The sequence below is a fragment of the Saimiri boliviensis genome, chromosome 12, assembly GCF_048565385.1.
Source record: "Saimiri boliviensis isolate mSaiBol1 chromosome 12, mSaiBol1.pri, whole genome shotgun sequence".
Classification (NCBI taxonomy): Eukaryota; Metazoa; Chordata; class Mammalia; order Primates; family Cebidae; genus Saimiri; species Saimiri boliviensis.
In genome coordinates, this window is record NC_133460.1 from 40,564,838 (window position 1) to 40,581,368 (window position 16,531).

A 16,531-nucleotide genomic window follows, 5' to 3' on the forward strand; every position below is an offset into this window, starting at 1 on the left:
CTTTGAAGCATGGGGCCACATTTAGGTAGCACCCATTTCTTCTATGTTCCGTTGGAAATCCATGTCACTGAGATATTTTGTTCTATGAAAACTGAGTGATAGGAGTGGCAGGTTGCTTCATGTCTGCTGCTGTTGTTGATAATGCTTTCATGTCTGTGAATATGCACCTGGATCGCTTGGTTTCCACCCAAGAGTTATCTGGTTCATAAATTATTTTTGTATTTCATAGCCTACAGTCTGTAAATATCTAACTGATGAGCACCTGTATATTAGCCCAGTAAAAAACTATGCATCTAAATGGCTCAAGTAAAAATATCCAATTTAGAAGCACTGTCAGCATAGGGGAGAATTTTTGAATGCAGCCAAGGGGCATAGCGTTACTTCTATAGAAGTGTGGCTTTAAAGGAGGTCACCAGTGTTGCCACACCAGTGTCTTCACTTCTAAGTCGAAACCTTTTATGTTGTATGTATCACCTGCTTCCTAACTGGAAATTCAAGAAAGCAGTCTTCATAAAATAAGTTGAGGGATATGCAGTGATCACTTGACTTAATTTAGCACTTTGAAATAAATAACATATCCGTGGTTCACAGTGTTTAATTCAATTCTGTGGCTTCACTCAGTGGTTCTTTTGCTCCCCCCCTTCCTTTTTTATTTTTATTTTTTTTAATTTTCCTTTTTAAATTGCCCTTTTCTTCATTATGCTGCTTCTGGTTATTTGCACACGTATACACATACAACACAAATGCATTCTCCCTGGCTAACTTTTACGTGTATGACTTTTATGCAATAGTCACATTCTTCTAGAAAAGAGAAATTATTGCTGTTTGCTCACTAGCATCCACCTAGGAGATCATCTATCTATGCCAATTAAAAAATACCCAGTTCATGAAAAGGGTTGGTAAATCTTCAGCTTGCAGATAAGCATTCATTTCTGAAGTGCTGCCCTCATAAAACTGTTTCCAAACTCAAGATTTACTTTGGTTTTTTTTTTTCCCCCTGAACAGTAGTATTCATTCTGCCTAGTCAATGTCACAGTGATGAAAAACTAAATTTTGACAACTAATACATTGTACATTGGAAGCAAGCATGAAAAAAAACATCTTAGAAACATTGGACTTTTCCTTTTGAGTGTCCGTAATGAAATATTTGAGTTCCATCTAGACCGGTAGGATCTGTGGTTCTCAAAATGCCAATATATGAAACTTTGCTGAAGTTATACAAAAGAAAAAGAATGCCAACATAGAGGTGCTGAAATTCCTAATGATTTGCCAGATGTTATCCCCAGAAACTTAGACCAAGACTTTCTACAGGTAAGAAGAACTAGTACGCTTTATGTAAAAGGTGCCATGATTGAAACCACCCATCTTTAAAAGGTGGCAATGTGTTGGCAATCTCATTGTCTTCTTTCTACAGCTATTTCTTATAGTGATTAGCACCTTCCCATGGAATTATAGGTAACTGGTCACTCAGAAAAGTCCCTCAATGAAATCTCACTGGAGACTTCCTTCCCTCTGAGCTTGGGCAAACATTATATTACCTAGAAGTCCAGAAATTGTCCATAAAGTTTCACAAAGGCTTTCTCAGACCTGCTTTTAAAGAAACCTTTCATGAACTCAGCAACTCAGTCCTTTCACTTAACTGCTGGCAGAAATTATCCAGACCCAGGTTATACTAAGTCCTTTAGGATAGATGTCATTTCTTCCCCTCGACCCCAGGTAGCACTATGTCTAGTGACATACCATATTAGCAAGAGCAAAGTGCCAGGCACTTCATTTACATTATGGCACTGGAATCTTGGCTGATAATACCAAAACCAAAAATGACAGTCATTCAAGCTGCTTTGTCACCAGGGCATGCACCAGCCCCCATGACCCAGCACCTTTAAAGTTTTGATAGTTAAAAAAAAAAAAAAAAAAACTGTTAAATTACACATACAATACAATGTCCATCCTTAAAACAAAACCAGAGGCATTTTTAGCTAAACAATTTTATTGGCTTTTTTGTGAAATAAAAAACACACAACAAACCACCATGTAAAGGCCATGATCAGCATCAACCAAATGAACCAGCCACTTGGTTACAGTAGCTGATAACAACACTAGTGGATATTATTGCTTATACCCCAAGTTCATTTATATGTCCATTACATTTTGGCAAGATTACAATCAAATGGGAGCTTTGGTTGTAAAAACTGAACTATGACTACTCATTGAAAACTCAACTTCTACCATTTTATAATGGGATACATGTCAGCTTTTCTGCATCTTGACATTTATCCCCTCCTTCTGTCTCCTTTCTCCTTCCATTAATAAGATTTACAAACCTACTGAAAAAAATTAAGGTGGATGCATTTATAACTATCCCTACTCTACTGCCTCCTCTTTTGTCATGACAGGGTGATGCATTTCTGGGCCTCTCCAAGATCTTCTATCCGGTGTGTTTCCACTGCCAGTAATAAATGCCCATCTGTAATCTAGATAGATTTTCAAATGCATATGGCTGTCAACATTGGGTTTTGGACTCAACTGTCTTGTTTCCATCTTCTGAAAAGCTAGAAGAAAAAATAAAAACAAAACCAACAGCCCTTAGCATTGGTAAGTTGATCTCCCAACAGAATGAGCCTCACCCCCTGCCACATAACATCCCATGGCAGGTGTGGAGCTGTGGCCTTAAAATGCTCTCTGTGTGTACTGTAACATTTCAATTTACAGACACACAATGACTGACTGCCTACCGAAAGCTCCCTGCTCTCACACTTTCTAGTTTAACACTGAAAACTCCGAATGAGAAAGGGTCAGAACTAACTCACAATAGCACCATTTCCGAGACTCTTGGAATTAGATTCCGTTCCGTGTAGGAGAACGCAGGCGCCTGGCCTCCAGCTTTGTGCTTTCACAGGCTCCCAATGCATTTCAGTGGAAGTGGGTGGTCTGCCTCAGCCTACTTCTGCAGCAACATGAATTTTCCCTGGGAAGACTTAAAAATATGGGTCTTACAAAGTGAAGTTGGCCACAGGTGAGAAGCCTGAGGAAGCCTGTTTCTGGTGGTGAGATGTGACAAGCCTGTAGTCGGCAGGAGGGAGTCCAGGGACCTTTTCCCTTGCCCATCCCGATTCAAGTCAGTGAAGAATCTGCATGCAGAAGCATGGCAAGTTCAAGGAATACTGAGAGACGTAAACCCTAATCCAGCAATCTGAACACCAGCGCTCTAATGGTATCTTATGTATTCAGGTCCACCAGTGAGTTTGCCCTGGATAATGCTGGGATTTAATAAGCCCTTCTAATGATTATAAAGATTATCCTCTTGAAACTAGACGTTGGAAACAACAGAATATTTGATATCACTATATTTTACATGGCACATATAACCATATAATTACCAGCACTTAACATGGCAAATATTGTAAATACACATTCTTGGAGTTGACTTGGTAATGACACTGATGTTATTCGGCAGAACAAAGATGAAACACTCTCCAATTTGCACGTTGGGGGATTTCATTCCCCGCCTTCCCTTCACAACAAAAGGATAACCTTCTAATTATGTAATAATGCTCGGTGGTCACGTGGGCAAAGAGAATCACAGGGTGACTTCATAGTCAATTGTGGCCTGTAAAATAAAGTAATACACAGTATTTTCATTTCAACAAAATACAAGAGACCATATAAAAATATTTTCCAATTTGGAATCAGAAACATGATAGCTGGATTTTTTTTCTTTGTATAAAAAGAAACAAAATAACACACTAAAGTTTGTTAAGCCTCCTAACAACAACAACAACAAAATACGTATCAGTTTAAGGAATGCAGTGAGAGTCAGCTTCCCTTTTTGTCCAGGCTCATGGATGGTGAGCTTGTGCTTTGATCCTAACAAAGATAAATGCACAAAAGTGGAGGAAGGTCAGTGCCTGAAACCTGAACTGTGTCGTATCTCTAATAAGACTAATTTTACAGTAGTGCTTTGAAAAGTGGTGGATCGGGTTACTGATTTTTTTCTCTCTCTCTCTTCCTTTTCAGGCCACTGCTGGAGATGAATTCCAGAAGCACCACTTTCGTCTTGAGTGATGCTTGTTTAGTGCAATATCTTCCTTCTCTCGTTCCCTTTTCACACGCTGGTAGTGATCTTCTTCCTTCAGGTACCACACGGGGGGCCAGCGGTGCCGCTCGAAGTATTCCTGGTTGTCTGGTGAAGGAAAGACGCAGACATAAGACCTGTGGTTCATTGATTCTTTCTATGTGCTAGGCCTTGTGCTTAAAGCTTCTCAAATATCCTCTCAAAAACTTGATGTGGCAGGGACTGTGATTAGGGCCCTTTCCAAAAGGTGACACTAAAGTTTTGAGAGGAAGAATCTCTTGCCTGTAGTCATGCAGCTGGGCACAGAGAACCTGAACCCAGGACCACCTGACTTCAGAGTCTAAGCCTGCTCCTGGGCTTGCCTCCCTAAACAAGGGAAAGCCCACCACCTCTGCACTCCCTGCACCAGGGCACCGTGGACTCCAGCCCACCCAACTCCCCTAAGCATCAGGTTCTCCAAAGAGAATTCCCAGCCTTCATTTCCTTATGCCATCTCACATGACTGTGTGACCACCAGCCAGTCTCAAGGAATTATCCACGAGCTGCCTGCTGACTGTGTTCCTTTCCAGGGACGTAGAAGATAAAAGCTTCAGTCGGAGGTGAGGAGAGCTGGATGAATGGGGTCCGCGCACAGTCTCACCTACAGATTTTGATTTGATTTCCTTGCGGAACTTGGAGCAAACACTGTTGTAATTGGTGCAGATGTGGTGCAAACACCAGGCGGCCAACTGGTGGGCATTGTGAAACTGCAGGAGAGTGAGCAAAAGGAGGGTGAGACTCTATTTTCTAAAGAGGGGCTACAGAGAAATTGGGGGAGCCATAGTAAGGGTGAAAAGAAATTAAGGGCTTATATAACCAATTTGGTAAACCTCTTGTTTTGACCTCAATGTTTTGACTTTGGCCATGGCTCCGATGCCAGCCAATGTAGTGTTGGGCACACCCCTCCCTTCCCTGCTGTCCTAGGTGCACCAAAAATAATTGCTGTATCAAATCACGAGTTTAAAGTATGCCTCACCTTCCCACCCTCCCCCGCCACCTGCCCCTCTAGTGCTAAGCAACCATGGCCTCTGGAAGGCACCAGCCCACAGCAGAAAGCAGCGATGTCATCTCTGTTTAAGGAAGCCTCGGCAATGGAATACTTCGTGTCACATGTCCGAGCTCAGCTTGCCTGGGCCAAGATCCGAAAGAGCAGACTGCAGAATGCGTGACTGTCCTATACCTGTCCTTCGGTTACATAAGAGCAGGCGGTATGGGCAGGGTGGCGAGCTCCAAATGCTCCACCCTTCCTTTCTGAACAATGCTCAGGAAGGTGGCAGCTGAGGTAGCTGTGACCGAAAAAGACTTGACTCAAAAAGCGACTGTCAACTCCCCTATTCCCTCCCCAGACCTGGTGGGCCTGCTGCTGTCCCTCACTCTTTCTGTCTGTGCCCTTCTCTGACGTCCCTTCCACTGTCTGTCACTCTTGATGTGTCTTTGGTCAGGTGGAACCCTACAACCTATAGCATGCTTCCTCTGCGGCCCCATATCTCCACCGTGAGACCAATAGAAAAGCCAGAGGCCTCAGAAACACACTCGAGAGACTTGCTGAAAAATCAACCCAAACATCAGAGACAGTTTTAGCTGGTGCTGCCAACCTTTCCTGCTGTTAGATTTCTTTCTGAAAACAAGACTGGGGAAGTGTTCTGCTGGGTGGGCTTGTTCCAGCTTGAGAGAGCCGACTGTGTGCATTTCTTCCCTACTTTGAGTTTAGTGACTTCATAGGTTGTAATCAGCCACAATGGGATTATTTATACTATGGAAATTGGCAAATGCAACAGATTGGAGTCCCACTTGCCCCCACGCTGACTGTTAAAGACTTACCAGCACATCATTGGGTTAGGGTCTAATGAATGCGCTAAGACATGGGAGAATCCATCCTAAGCTCTTCCTGCCAAGCCTTGTCAGGGCTTAGCAATTATCATATTATTTCCTTGTAGTGGGGGTGTGTGCGTGGTGGGGGTGGGGGTAGGGTGGGAACATAGTGCCGCAAACAGACGCAACTGCAAATCATTCCCTCAAGTGAATGGTCTTGATATGAAATTCTGGATCATCGCATTTTTCTCTAGGAGGAATACTTCCTGGAGAGAGTACAAGTTATAAACCATCCCCCCAGAACTATTTCAAAAGACCCCAAATTCCAAGTGCGGACAATCAGCTTTGATGCGCGCTTGCTGATTTGACTGCATTAGATATCTGTTCTCAGTTTCACTGTAATCCCTAATTAGATTTGAATAATTTGTATTTGTGTCTGTTTCCCTTACTTGCCTATGATTGCCCTAGGGCAGAGGATCTACTGTTTATATGTACATGCCCTTTGCCTACAGCGGTGCCTGGTATTTGGGGAGAAAAATATCTAATATTTGTGGAATGCTAAGTCAAAGTTCCATTCTGCCTTTCCCCCCTTATGCACCTGAGCCATCTCCTTTGGCCACAGTAGGAAGGGCCTGAGCACACCTGCGAGGTGCCACCTCCTCTCCCTTGATTGAGAAATGCTGATTTAAATGGACTGACCTAAGACTTACTAAGCCGTTGTCTTAACAAAAAGAGGGAGAACAGGAAGCCAAACCTAACAGGCTGAAGAAAAGACTGAGGAATTTATTCTTAGTTCCCTCGGAGTGTAAATTCCGTGTTAATCAGCCTATGCCAGGGACTAGATAATGCTGCAGATGTGCCTGGCATTCTAAGAGGGCTTACACTCTTCAGGGTTTGCTTTTGAACATTCTCTCCCACTTGATTCTCAAAATAATCTGGAAGGTTGGTAGGATGCAAATTGTCATCCCATTTCCTGTGGATGAGGAAAACGAGGCAGAGTTTCGCTTGTGCTTTGAGGAAGTTACTCCAGGGTGAAGCTGAAGCTGAATCTTGGACCTTCTCTGGAAGAAGAGTGAAAGTCTGTATTGGGATTACGTTATTACAATCTCAATACTAGCAACTACTGACTTTAGAAAACTCCAGGACAGCTGCAGTGACATGTTCATTAACAGTGGGGCATGACAGGGCTTCATGGAATTCTAGAAACTGTTCTTGGCCAAATACGTGTCTAAGAATTCAAAGAAGGAGTGCCCCAAAGTGGTTCTCCCACATGTGAAGCTGGTGCTTTAGGGGACAATGGGACTGGCGTGGGGGTGGGGTCCTTGTTTATTCAAATGAAGCCCAGCAGGCTGAATGGTACTTGAAAGGTAAAACTCTCAGATCTTCTCAGTGTATACAGGGGGCCTCTGTGACTCAGTGGTGACATCTTTATTTAGACAGATGCAACAGTGGAATGTTTTATCAGCATTAAGTGAACTGACTGCACACACTTAAAAGGTGAAAAGCAAACTGTGACAAACCTGGGCCAGTTCCAAGTAAGAGAGCACTTCTCCGTCAATGCCCACGCCACTCAACGCGGCCTTGGTCAGCTCCTGAACAGCATGCTGTTCTGGGGAAGAAAGAGGGGACCGGAGAACGTTAAACCACGCCCTGCGAGCCAGATAGCTTGCCTGGAGGGTTGGTCTGGGGCCACTTAAGAAGGGAAGAAATGTGGGACACAGATCTGGGCAGCCGTCTCAATTGAATCTGGAAGCTGCTCTAGTGTGTAGTCTCTCACTACGTGGGGTTCTGGTCCCAGCGACTTCACCCACATCTCTGGGGACTCTTGTTCATGCCTCTGAAATAGCCAGAATCCTCCAGACCTGTAGTGTTCTGTGCAAGATGGTAAGGATGGTAGCTGCTGGTCACATGAAACTAAACTTAAATTACTTAAAATTAAATAAAATTAAAAGTTCAGCTCTTCATTCACGCTAGCCACAGTAAGTGCTCAACAGCCACATATGGTCACTGTTTGGACCATCCATATATGAAATGTTTCCATCACTGCAGAACATTCCACTGGACGGAGTGGCTCTAAACAGTCTAGCACCTTCTTAAAGTCCTCTAGACTTTAGATACGTTCCTGTTTGACAGTTTCCCCACTCACATCACCACAATCCTTGATCCCCCCGGCAGTGGAGCGACTGAATGACAGAGGGATGAGTCTATTTGAGGAATTAAAAATGTGACTGTGTACATCTGTCTCAACAGCTACAGACGGATGACGCATTGTTCAGCCTCTTGGATTCTAAAGACTGGGGAGACCTGCAGTCAAAAGTAACACAAATGGCTCTCCCTGCAGTAGGGAGAGCCATTTCTGCTTGGGAGCTTGAGTCCGAGGCTTCCAAGCTGAATTTAAATTGTGGTCTGAAGCTAGGCTATCTCTCGGCTTTGTAAGGGCTGTCAACCACCTCTGAGACTGATGTGTGAGGGTACAGCCTGATGTCATCTGTAGCATTGCATTTGTTCTTCTAATCCAGAACGTTGCTCAAACCGTGCTTACTTTCTGCTCCAGCGCTGCATGCTTGTTGGTCAGCATGCCTGTATCCGATCGGTACGGTATGGGGAATGGAGTGATTTCTTTGGCACAAACTTCCTCACCTGGATTGGACTATTTGGAACTAAATTTTCCAGAGAAGCCATTTGGGCTTTGACATTTTAAGTAACTGCAACATTTCTTGACATTTATTTAACTCTGGCTCACAAAGCGTTGCCATTCTAGAAACTGATTTTTAAACACTGTGTTCTAAATACTCTAAACTAGAAAGTACACAGCAAATACTATAAAGAATTAAAGGAATCGTCTTGGGAAGCTGTATATTAAATAATCATAACAGTAATGACAACATTTAATAGCTACATTAAATGTTCATAGAAGCCTAGAGTTCACAAGAGAAGCTTTATTTGGGTCAGTTAAAAAAAAAAAAAACTTTCATGGAAAAATCAATCCCATGTTTTCATTGCCAGACTTAATATTTAAGCAAAAATGATACTCGTCTGAGACTGATCACAAACCTTATTCGGCAGATTTGGCTCCAAATTACTTTTGACAATTTCAAAAATAAAAATAAAATAAAAATTTATCCTCAGGACGTGTTATAAAACCTGTGGATAGTTAAATGGCTTGGAATTTATGTTTCTGAAAAAAGTAATTGCCCACTGAAGCCTCCCAGAGGAGTATTTTAAAAAACTAGTGCAATCCTTTGGATCTATTAGGTATATTGGTTAAAAACAGTTTTTTAAAATAAATCTAATATTGATGCCTCAACTCACTCTTCTATCCAACTGGAGAGGAAGTAGGGCAAAGATAGGACTTTGATTTCTAGGTGGTTGTGTGTGGTAGAAACCTGGAGGACAGAGAAATATATATATATATATATATACATATATATATATATGTATGTATATATAATTTTATTTTTTTCTAAAGACTTTGCCAGAAAGTCAAGTGCAGGTTGGTTTGTTCATACATTCATCTTCATTCATTCAATTGTTCAGCAAATATTTATCAAAAGCTAATACGCTCAGGCACTCAGAAGAAAGGCCAGTGAACAAGACCGTCTTTTATCTCTGCTTCGATGGTTAGTAGGAATCAACTAAACCTCGTGATAAACACCCAGCAATCCGGCTGAAGATCTGAATTCAAGAGAAAGGCATCTAAGTGCACATATCCTACAGAGCCTGCTTCAGCTTCCCAACTGAACAAATCTAGAAATGATACATAAGATTTTGTGAAGTTAAGCCAAGTTTCCCTTTTTTGTCTTTCTCCCAAAATGAACTTGACAATGTCAGAACATTTTCTAAAATAGCTTTAAGAAAACCACTTACATAATGCTACTATGCGCCAGACGCTGTTCTAAGGACTTTATATTTTAACTCATTTAATCTTCATCACAGCTCTACGGCTGAATAATATTAGCCCCATTTTAAAGAGAGAGAAAGATGAGACACAGAGCTAGGGTTACAGGACAAAGTCAGCTGGTCAGTAAATGGTGGAGCCAGGGTTTGATCTTAGCCAGTCTGGCTCTGTCATCTGTGCTCCTAAACAGGGCAACTACTGCCTTCTTCTTAAAGACTGTGTCTGGGCACTTATTACGGAGATAATGTTGATAAAATCGTTTTGTTTCAAACTCAGGGTGCACAGATGACTCAGCATGCATACAGCATGTGCCTCAAGGACAGGGGTCATGCATTACTCACCTTCATGGTTGTATCACCTAACCGGGCCCACCACAGAGGGGGTGCTTAAGAAATATTTGTTGAATTGAACTGGGCTGTCTGATACAATCTGAATAGTTCATATCATTCTATACAAGACAATCCTATTTGGGGTGATAAAAAATCAATTTTTATTCCCTGGAAGGCTTATTTTTATTTAAATGTGATTTTGATAAATATGACAGACACTGCACGGCCCTGAGTCATCAGCCTTACCTGCAAGAGCAACCAAGTGTGGCAGGCAAAATCTGTTTGCCAAGGCAATTAATTCCAGCGGGTCTAGGTCCAAGTTAGGAGACAACTGCTTGGTATAGAGATAATCCAATACTGCTTGCATTGATATCTTGTTTATGTGCGGGAGATACACCTGAAATGTTAAACAAAAAGCTAAATTCTACCGCAGAAAGCAGGGAGTGGGCACATTTTCAGGCAATGCTGCTGATAAATATCCTAACTGCGTGATTTGCGATTGGCGAGTCTTGGACACCTGCTTTGAGGCTGTGCATAGGAATCCTTCTGTATTTACGACTAAATGTAATGCTTTGATTTGTAGATGACAAAAGAGTGGAACTGCCTGACACCGCCTGATGTGGAATTTTTAAATAACTATTTGGACTTATAAATCAAACAAATGGGCTGGAAATGTATGATGACATTAGGGGCCCTCATGCCGAGCACCTTTTAATACTCTATTGTGGGGAAAGAAATCTCCTAGCAACATGACAGGTGTTGTTGGGAGCTGCAAACCACACTGTTTCTGACACGATGGAGCCTCGCTCTCCAAGATGTCAAAACAGGGGAGGAGCTGCCACAGTGACCAGCTTGATTTCCACATTCTGCTGGCATGTGCACAATGTATTACAACCTACTACACAATGTATACACTTCATTGTTTTTTCCTACAACCACATGGATTCAGAACTACTGGAACATTAACAGTTATCAGTAGATTCAGAGAATCCAGAGGAGTCCTTGCTTGGGACTTCCAGGGGAGTATTACTGGGTACAGGGGAACTGTCCTCTGTAGGATTCCCATTGTTTGCTTCCTGAGTGCCTGTAGTTGTCCATATAAATGCATGCTAGAGTTTGCTAGAGAGCCAGGGACTGCCTGGGAGGTGGAGTGCTGGATAGGTGGACACGGATCTACGGACATGTACACTGTGTACAGTTACTCTTTAATTTAGGTCTCTCCATCCACTAGACAGTCACTGGAGTAGTTCAGAAGGGTACCACTTGATTTACTATTGGAATGTTGACAATTATAAACATTAACTTTAATTGAGACATCCTATGCACTAAGCTTTCCACACACATTCTTTACTCTGATGCCTAGATTTACCCTAGAGAGAAAAGGCTTACTTTTGCCATTTTACAGAAAAGGCAATGGAGGTTCAAGGAGGTTAATTTAAATCTTGTGTCCAAGGTCACACAGCTAGGAAGTAGTGCCTGGGATTTAAACCCAGGGAGTATGATGTGGAAGTATATGTTCAGAATTGCTGTGCAGTACTGGAAACCTTGAATGCCAAGGAAGCAAAGGTTTGAGTTACAGAACAGTGAAGCATCATATTTTATTAATGGTTTTTGGGAATTCTACTTCAAAAAATGAACAATTATTAACTTCTTTTTCTTTCTTTTTTAATTTTTTGAGACAGGGTCTAACTGTTTCCCAGGGTGGACTGCAGTGGCTTAATGATAGCCTGGGCCTGGGTCCAAGCAATCCTTCTACCTCCACCTCCCTAGTAGCTGGGACTACAGGTAGTGCCTCCATGCTGGCTGATTTATTTTATTTTATTAAACTTTTTTTTGGTGTAGAGACAGAGGTCTTGCTATGCTGCCTAGACTGGTCTCAAACTCCTGGCCTCAAGTGATCCTCCTGCCTTGGCTTCCCAAAGTACTGGGATTAAAGGCATGAGCCACTGTGCCTGGCCAGTTAAGAACTTTTTAATTCTAGTACTTAATAAACCTCTATACAGCATATAAAGATATACATCTTTATAACATGATTACATCTATATATTATATATGATTGCACCCCTCTCTCCATATACATGCATGTGTACACACGCATGCACACATACACATACACTCAGGCACATGCGCAGAGTCAGCCCTCTATATCTGTGGGTTCCACATCTGTGGATTCAACCAACTGTAGATCAAAAATACTTGAAAAAAAAGGCATGATTGCTTCTGTACTGAACATGTATAGAGTTTTTTCTTGTCATTATTCCCTAAACAATACAGTAAAACAACTACGTACATACCGTTTGCATTGTATTAGGTATTAGAAATATTCTAGAGATAATTTAAATTATGCAGGAGGATGTACACAGATCTATGCAAATACAGTGCCATTTTACATGAAGAACTTGAGCATTCATGGATTTGGGTGTCTGAGTGGAGAGTGGGGTCCTGGAACCAATCCTTCACAGATACTGAGGAATATGTGTGTGTATGTGTGTGTGTGTGTGTGTGTGTGTGAGAGAGAGAGAGAGAGAGAATATGTGTGTATATGTGTAATGACACATTCTTTAAGATGCTTATGGTTTATGCATTCTGGCAATGTGGGTCCAGAATTGTTTAAGCTATAGAAACCTTCTTTATTATTCTCCTGTGCAGCCACCAGCCACCTTAAAGAGGGAATATCCTTTAAGACAGGTAGAACTGTCCCTTAACGTATCATAAGGAAGGTTTAGAAAAATTCCTAGAAATATTAAGAAATGTATTCTCCCCTTTCAGACATGGTTGGTAAAAACAATTATGATTCCATAAATAAGTTGCATAAGCCATCACCATAAATGATTTGACAAGCATGATCATTTCAGGTTTCCAGCACAATCTCTGCAACAAATAGAACTCAATGAGTTGAAACTATTACTAGTATTATTTTAAAATAAAGTAGCTGGATCATCTGCAATGTACAGATGTTGGAATGTTATTCTTCCCTTTAACCAGCTGTATCTACATATGAATAATTAATTATTCAACTAAATCTAGCACCAGTTACACTGTGTGTATGCTTGCATACATATATGTTTATATACATATGCATTTATCTTACACAAATAATGGATTTATTTACAGATATTCACACAAATTGGTTTCTGTGTGTATGAACATGTAATATCTCATTTCTTTTTTTTTTTTTTTTTTTGAGACGGAGTCTTGCTGTGTCACCAGGCTGGAGTGCAGTGGCACAATCTCAGCTCACTGCAACCTGCGCCTCCCGAGTTCAAGCAATTCTTCTGCCTCAGCCTCCTGAGTAGCCCCACAGGCACGTGCCACCATGCCCGGCTAATTTTTGTATTTTTAGTAGAGACGGGGTTTCACCGTGTTGGCCAGGATGGTCTCAATCTCTTGACCTCGTGATCCGCCCACTTCGACCTCCCGAAGTGCTGGGATTACAGGTGTGAGCCACCTCGCCCGGCCAATATCTCATTTATTTGATGAAATAATCTTTGGATTAGTCATATGGTTTGGCTGTGTCCCCACCCAAATCTCATCTTGAATTATAGCTCTCATAATTCCCATGTGTTGTGGGAGGGACCTGGCGGGAGATAACTGAATTATCGGGGCAGTTCTCCCCAGATTGTTCTCATGGTAGTGAATAAGTCTCACTAGATCTGATGAGTTTATAAAGGGTTTCCCCTTTCACTTGGCTTTCAATCGCTCTCTTGCCTGCCGCCACATATTATGTGACTTTTTGTCTTCTCCCATGATTGTGAGGCCTCCCTAGCCATGTGGAACTGTCAATCCATTAAATCTTTCTCTTTTCTTTATTTTATTTTATTTTATTTTATTTTTTTTTGAGACAGAGTCTCGCACTGTCGCCCAGGCTGGAGTGCAGTGGCACAATCTTGGCTCACTGCAATCTCCACCTCCTGTGTTCAAACAATTCTCCTGCCTCAGCCTCCTGAGTAGCTGGGACTATAGGTGTGTGTTCCATGCCCAGCTAATTATTTTGTATTTTTAGTAGAGACGGAGTTTCACCATGTTGGCCAGGATGGTCTTGATCTCCTGACCTCGTAATCTTCCCGTTTCGGTCTTTATAAATTATCCTGTCTCTGGTATGTCTTTATCAGCAGCGTGAAAATGGAATAATACAATTAGTATAATTTTCTAGGTAACTGAAGGTTAAGTTGTGAAACTTTAAAATTTGAACCATTTTAATAGTGAAAGTACCCACATTTCATAAAGTGCTAGATGCTCTAAGATGTTAGTAGTTGTTAGTATAAGAAATCCCGGAGCTTCCCGTTAACACCTACTCTCTCTGAGATGGGGATGTCTGGTGCTCCTGAAAACAATACCGCTAGTGATAGTGCAAAAGCCTGGGGCAGGCCCAGGGATATGTCACTAAAATGCTGTGACCTTTGATAAATCACTCACCCTCAGTCTTGGCATCTGTTATATGGGAGGAATTTGGAATAGATGCTATTTAAAGTTTTTTCTTCTTCATGGAAACTCTGAGTTTTGAAGATCTTCAGATTACCTTACCATTTTTCTGGCAAGAGTGTATTCTAAGTCATTGCTTAAAGAAGAAATAGCAAAATGAACATCTTAAATAAAAAGAAGCTATTTCTGGCTGCAGCAGATGATGGATTCCAGGGAGCAGCCCTGCCCAAATACGCTCAATGCCCTTGAAGTGTTCCGATGTTTGTAATCACCCATGACCTGCTATCTTCTTTTTGCTGAATATAACGTTAACATTTTTTGAAGTGATGGCTCTTTTTGGCAAGTAACATTAGGGACCCTTAGAAAAAAATATCAAATTAGAATAAACTAAGAACACTTTCAGAATATGCATTTTTTTTTCCCCCTCATGGCTGATTTTTAAAAAACCCTTGTTTCTGTGATTTCAACATTTATAATTAACTGCATGATAACAAAAAGACCTTTATTTATAGCACTTTAAAAATAATATTAGCAAAGCTTCATAAATAATGGAATAAAAAAATTTGCATCCTGCCTGCTGGATATAGTTTTTTAAAGAGTGATCAGAGAGAATATAATGCTACCCTAAACAATGTTCTATCTTCCAGTTTATTTGGTTTAAAATTTTAATTGTGAAGATTAGCTGAGACTATTAGGCTTATAATTAGAGACAGTCTCATAGAGAATGAGAAAGTATTCTAGATCCAAAGCATTGCTTACTACAAGCCAGGCATGCATTTTTAATGAACCACTTGCTGAGTACCTCTGGGGAGAGAATTATGCTTACTGCTACATTAAAAGTAATGAGAAAAAATATAAGTAAGATACAATGTTTTCCTGAATATTAAATGACAAAAGTTAAATTAAAATCAATGGACATAGGCATATTTTATTCTTTTCTGGATATGCACATTAATTCTATTCTCCAAAAAAGGCTGCGTTTCATGGCGGGGGTGGGGGCGGTATGTGGTGGGTATCAGATTTTCAGATTTTCTCCAGATGACAGAAAGTTAAAAAGTGGCCTACCAAGGCCAAATCCGAAGTGTGAACATGCACCTATGTTAATCATGGAGCATTAACTAGCTGAGTGCCTTTCCCCTTCAACTATAACCACCTGTATTATACTTTCCTAGTATAGAAAGGGAACCGGGGGCTTTTAACATAGAGCTTTCCAGGGACAATTACCTTTAACCCCGTCTGGAAAGAATTTAACAAGAAAACTCTAGCATAATAGTCACAACATGTATGGAACATTTGTATGTTCTAAGCAGCAAATTCAATGCTTCTCACACCTTCCTTGCCCTTTAATGAAGGTTCTCTTGTTATCCCCATTTTACAGATGAGGAAACAGGTTTAGACTGAGCCACCTGGCCAAGGTTGAACTGAGCCTGTATTATACTTTACACAGGAAATAAAGAGAAGGGATGAGAAGGGGCAGAAATGTCAACAGGTCATTGCATTCTTAATACACTGGCTGAATGAATTGTAGCACAGGCCTTCAGTTGGTTGCTTGGCTCCACGGTCTTTGTCTTGAGCTGGTCTGAATCTGTACAAACCTATTAGCCTCCACTCCAGTTCTAAGTGGTGAGGGACCTCATCTCTCCAGCGGAGTGTGCTAAATGGGTGGCCTCTTCCAGGAGAGGCTATGAAACAAGCATATACATGTGCACTCACATTTGCTGCCAAGTTTTTGTTTTGGTCACCTCTACTGCACATTTTAATCTGGAGACGATTACAGTCCATTCTTGGAAGGGATAAAGGGGATTAGCATTCGTGAGGTCAGCTCTGACAGTGTCCCTTTGTGCCTGTGTTCCTGACCTCGATCAACTTCTCCCTGCTCTGTGAATAGCAGGCCCCCTGCTGCACAATCAGCATGCACTTCAGTGAGCTGGACAAAGCAGGGGAGCGAGCCTCCCA

The 16,531-nt window shown here is 41.5% G+C and overlaps 1 protein-coding gene across 14 annotated transcripts in view; it reads right to left on the bottom strand.

Moving 5' to 3' along the window:
- Positions 1 to 1,932: 1,932 nt before the first annotated feature.
- The window catches only part of RHOBTB1 (Rho related BTB domain containing 1), a 130,246-nt gene continuing 115,647 nt past the window's right edge, over positions 1,933 to 16,531 (bottom strand). For 8 of the 14 annotated variants that reach the window (XM_039478252.2, XM_039478254.2, XM_074382268.1 and 5 more), the window contains 4 exons: positions 10,400 to 10,550; positions 7,447 to 7,535; positions 4,716 to 4,821; positions 1,934 to 4,183 (listed from right to left, as the gene is read on the bottom strand). In XM_039478252.2, coding sequence (XP_039334186.1) covers positions 4,014 to 4,183; positions 4,716 to 4,821; positions 7,447 to 7,535; positions 10,400 to 10,550 — 516 coding nt within the window. In that variant the 3' untranslated portion in view covers positions 1,934 to 4,013. Of the gene's footprint in view, positions 4,184 to 4,715; positions 4,822 to 7,446; positions 7,536 to 10,399; positions 10,551 to 16,531 lie in introns of all 14 variants that reach the window. The other 6 variants (XM_074382270.1, XM_074382269.1, XM_074382274.1 and 3 more) reach the window with 1 other exon arrangement.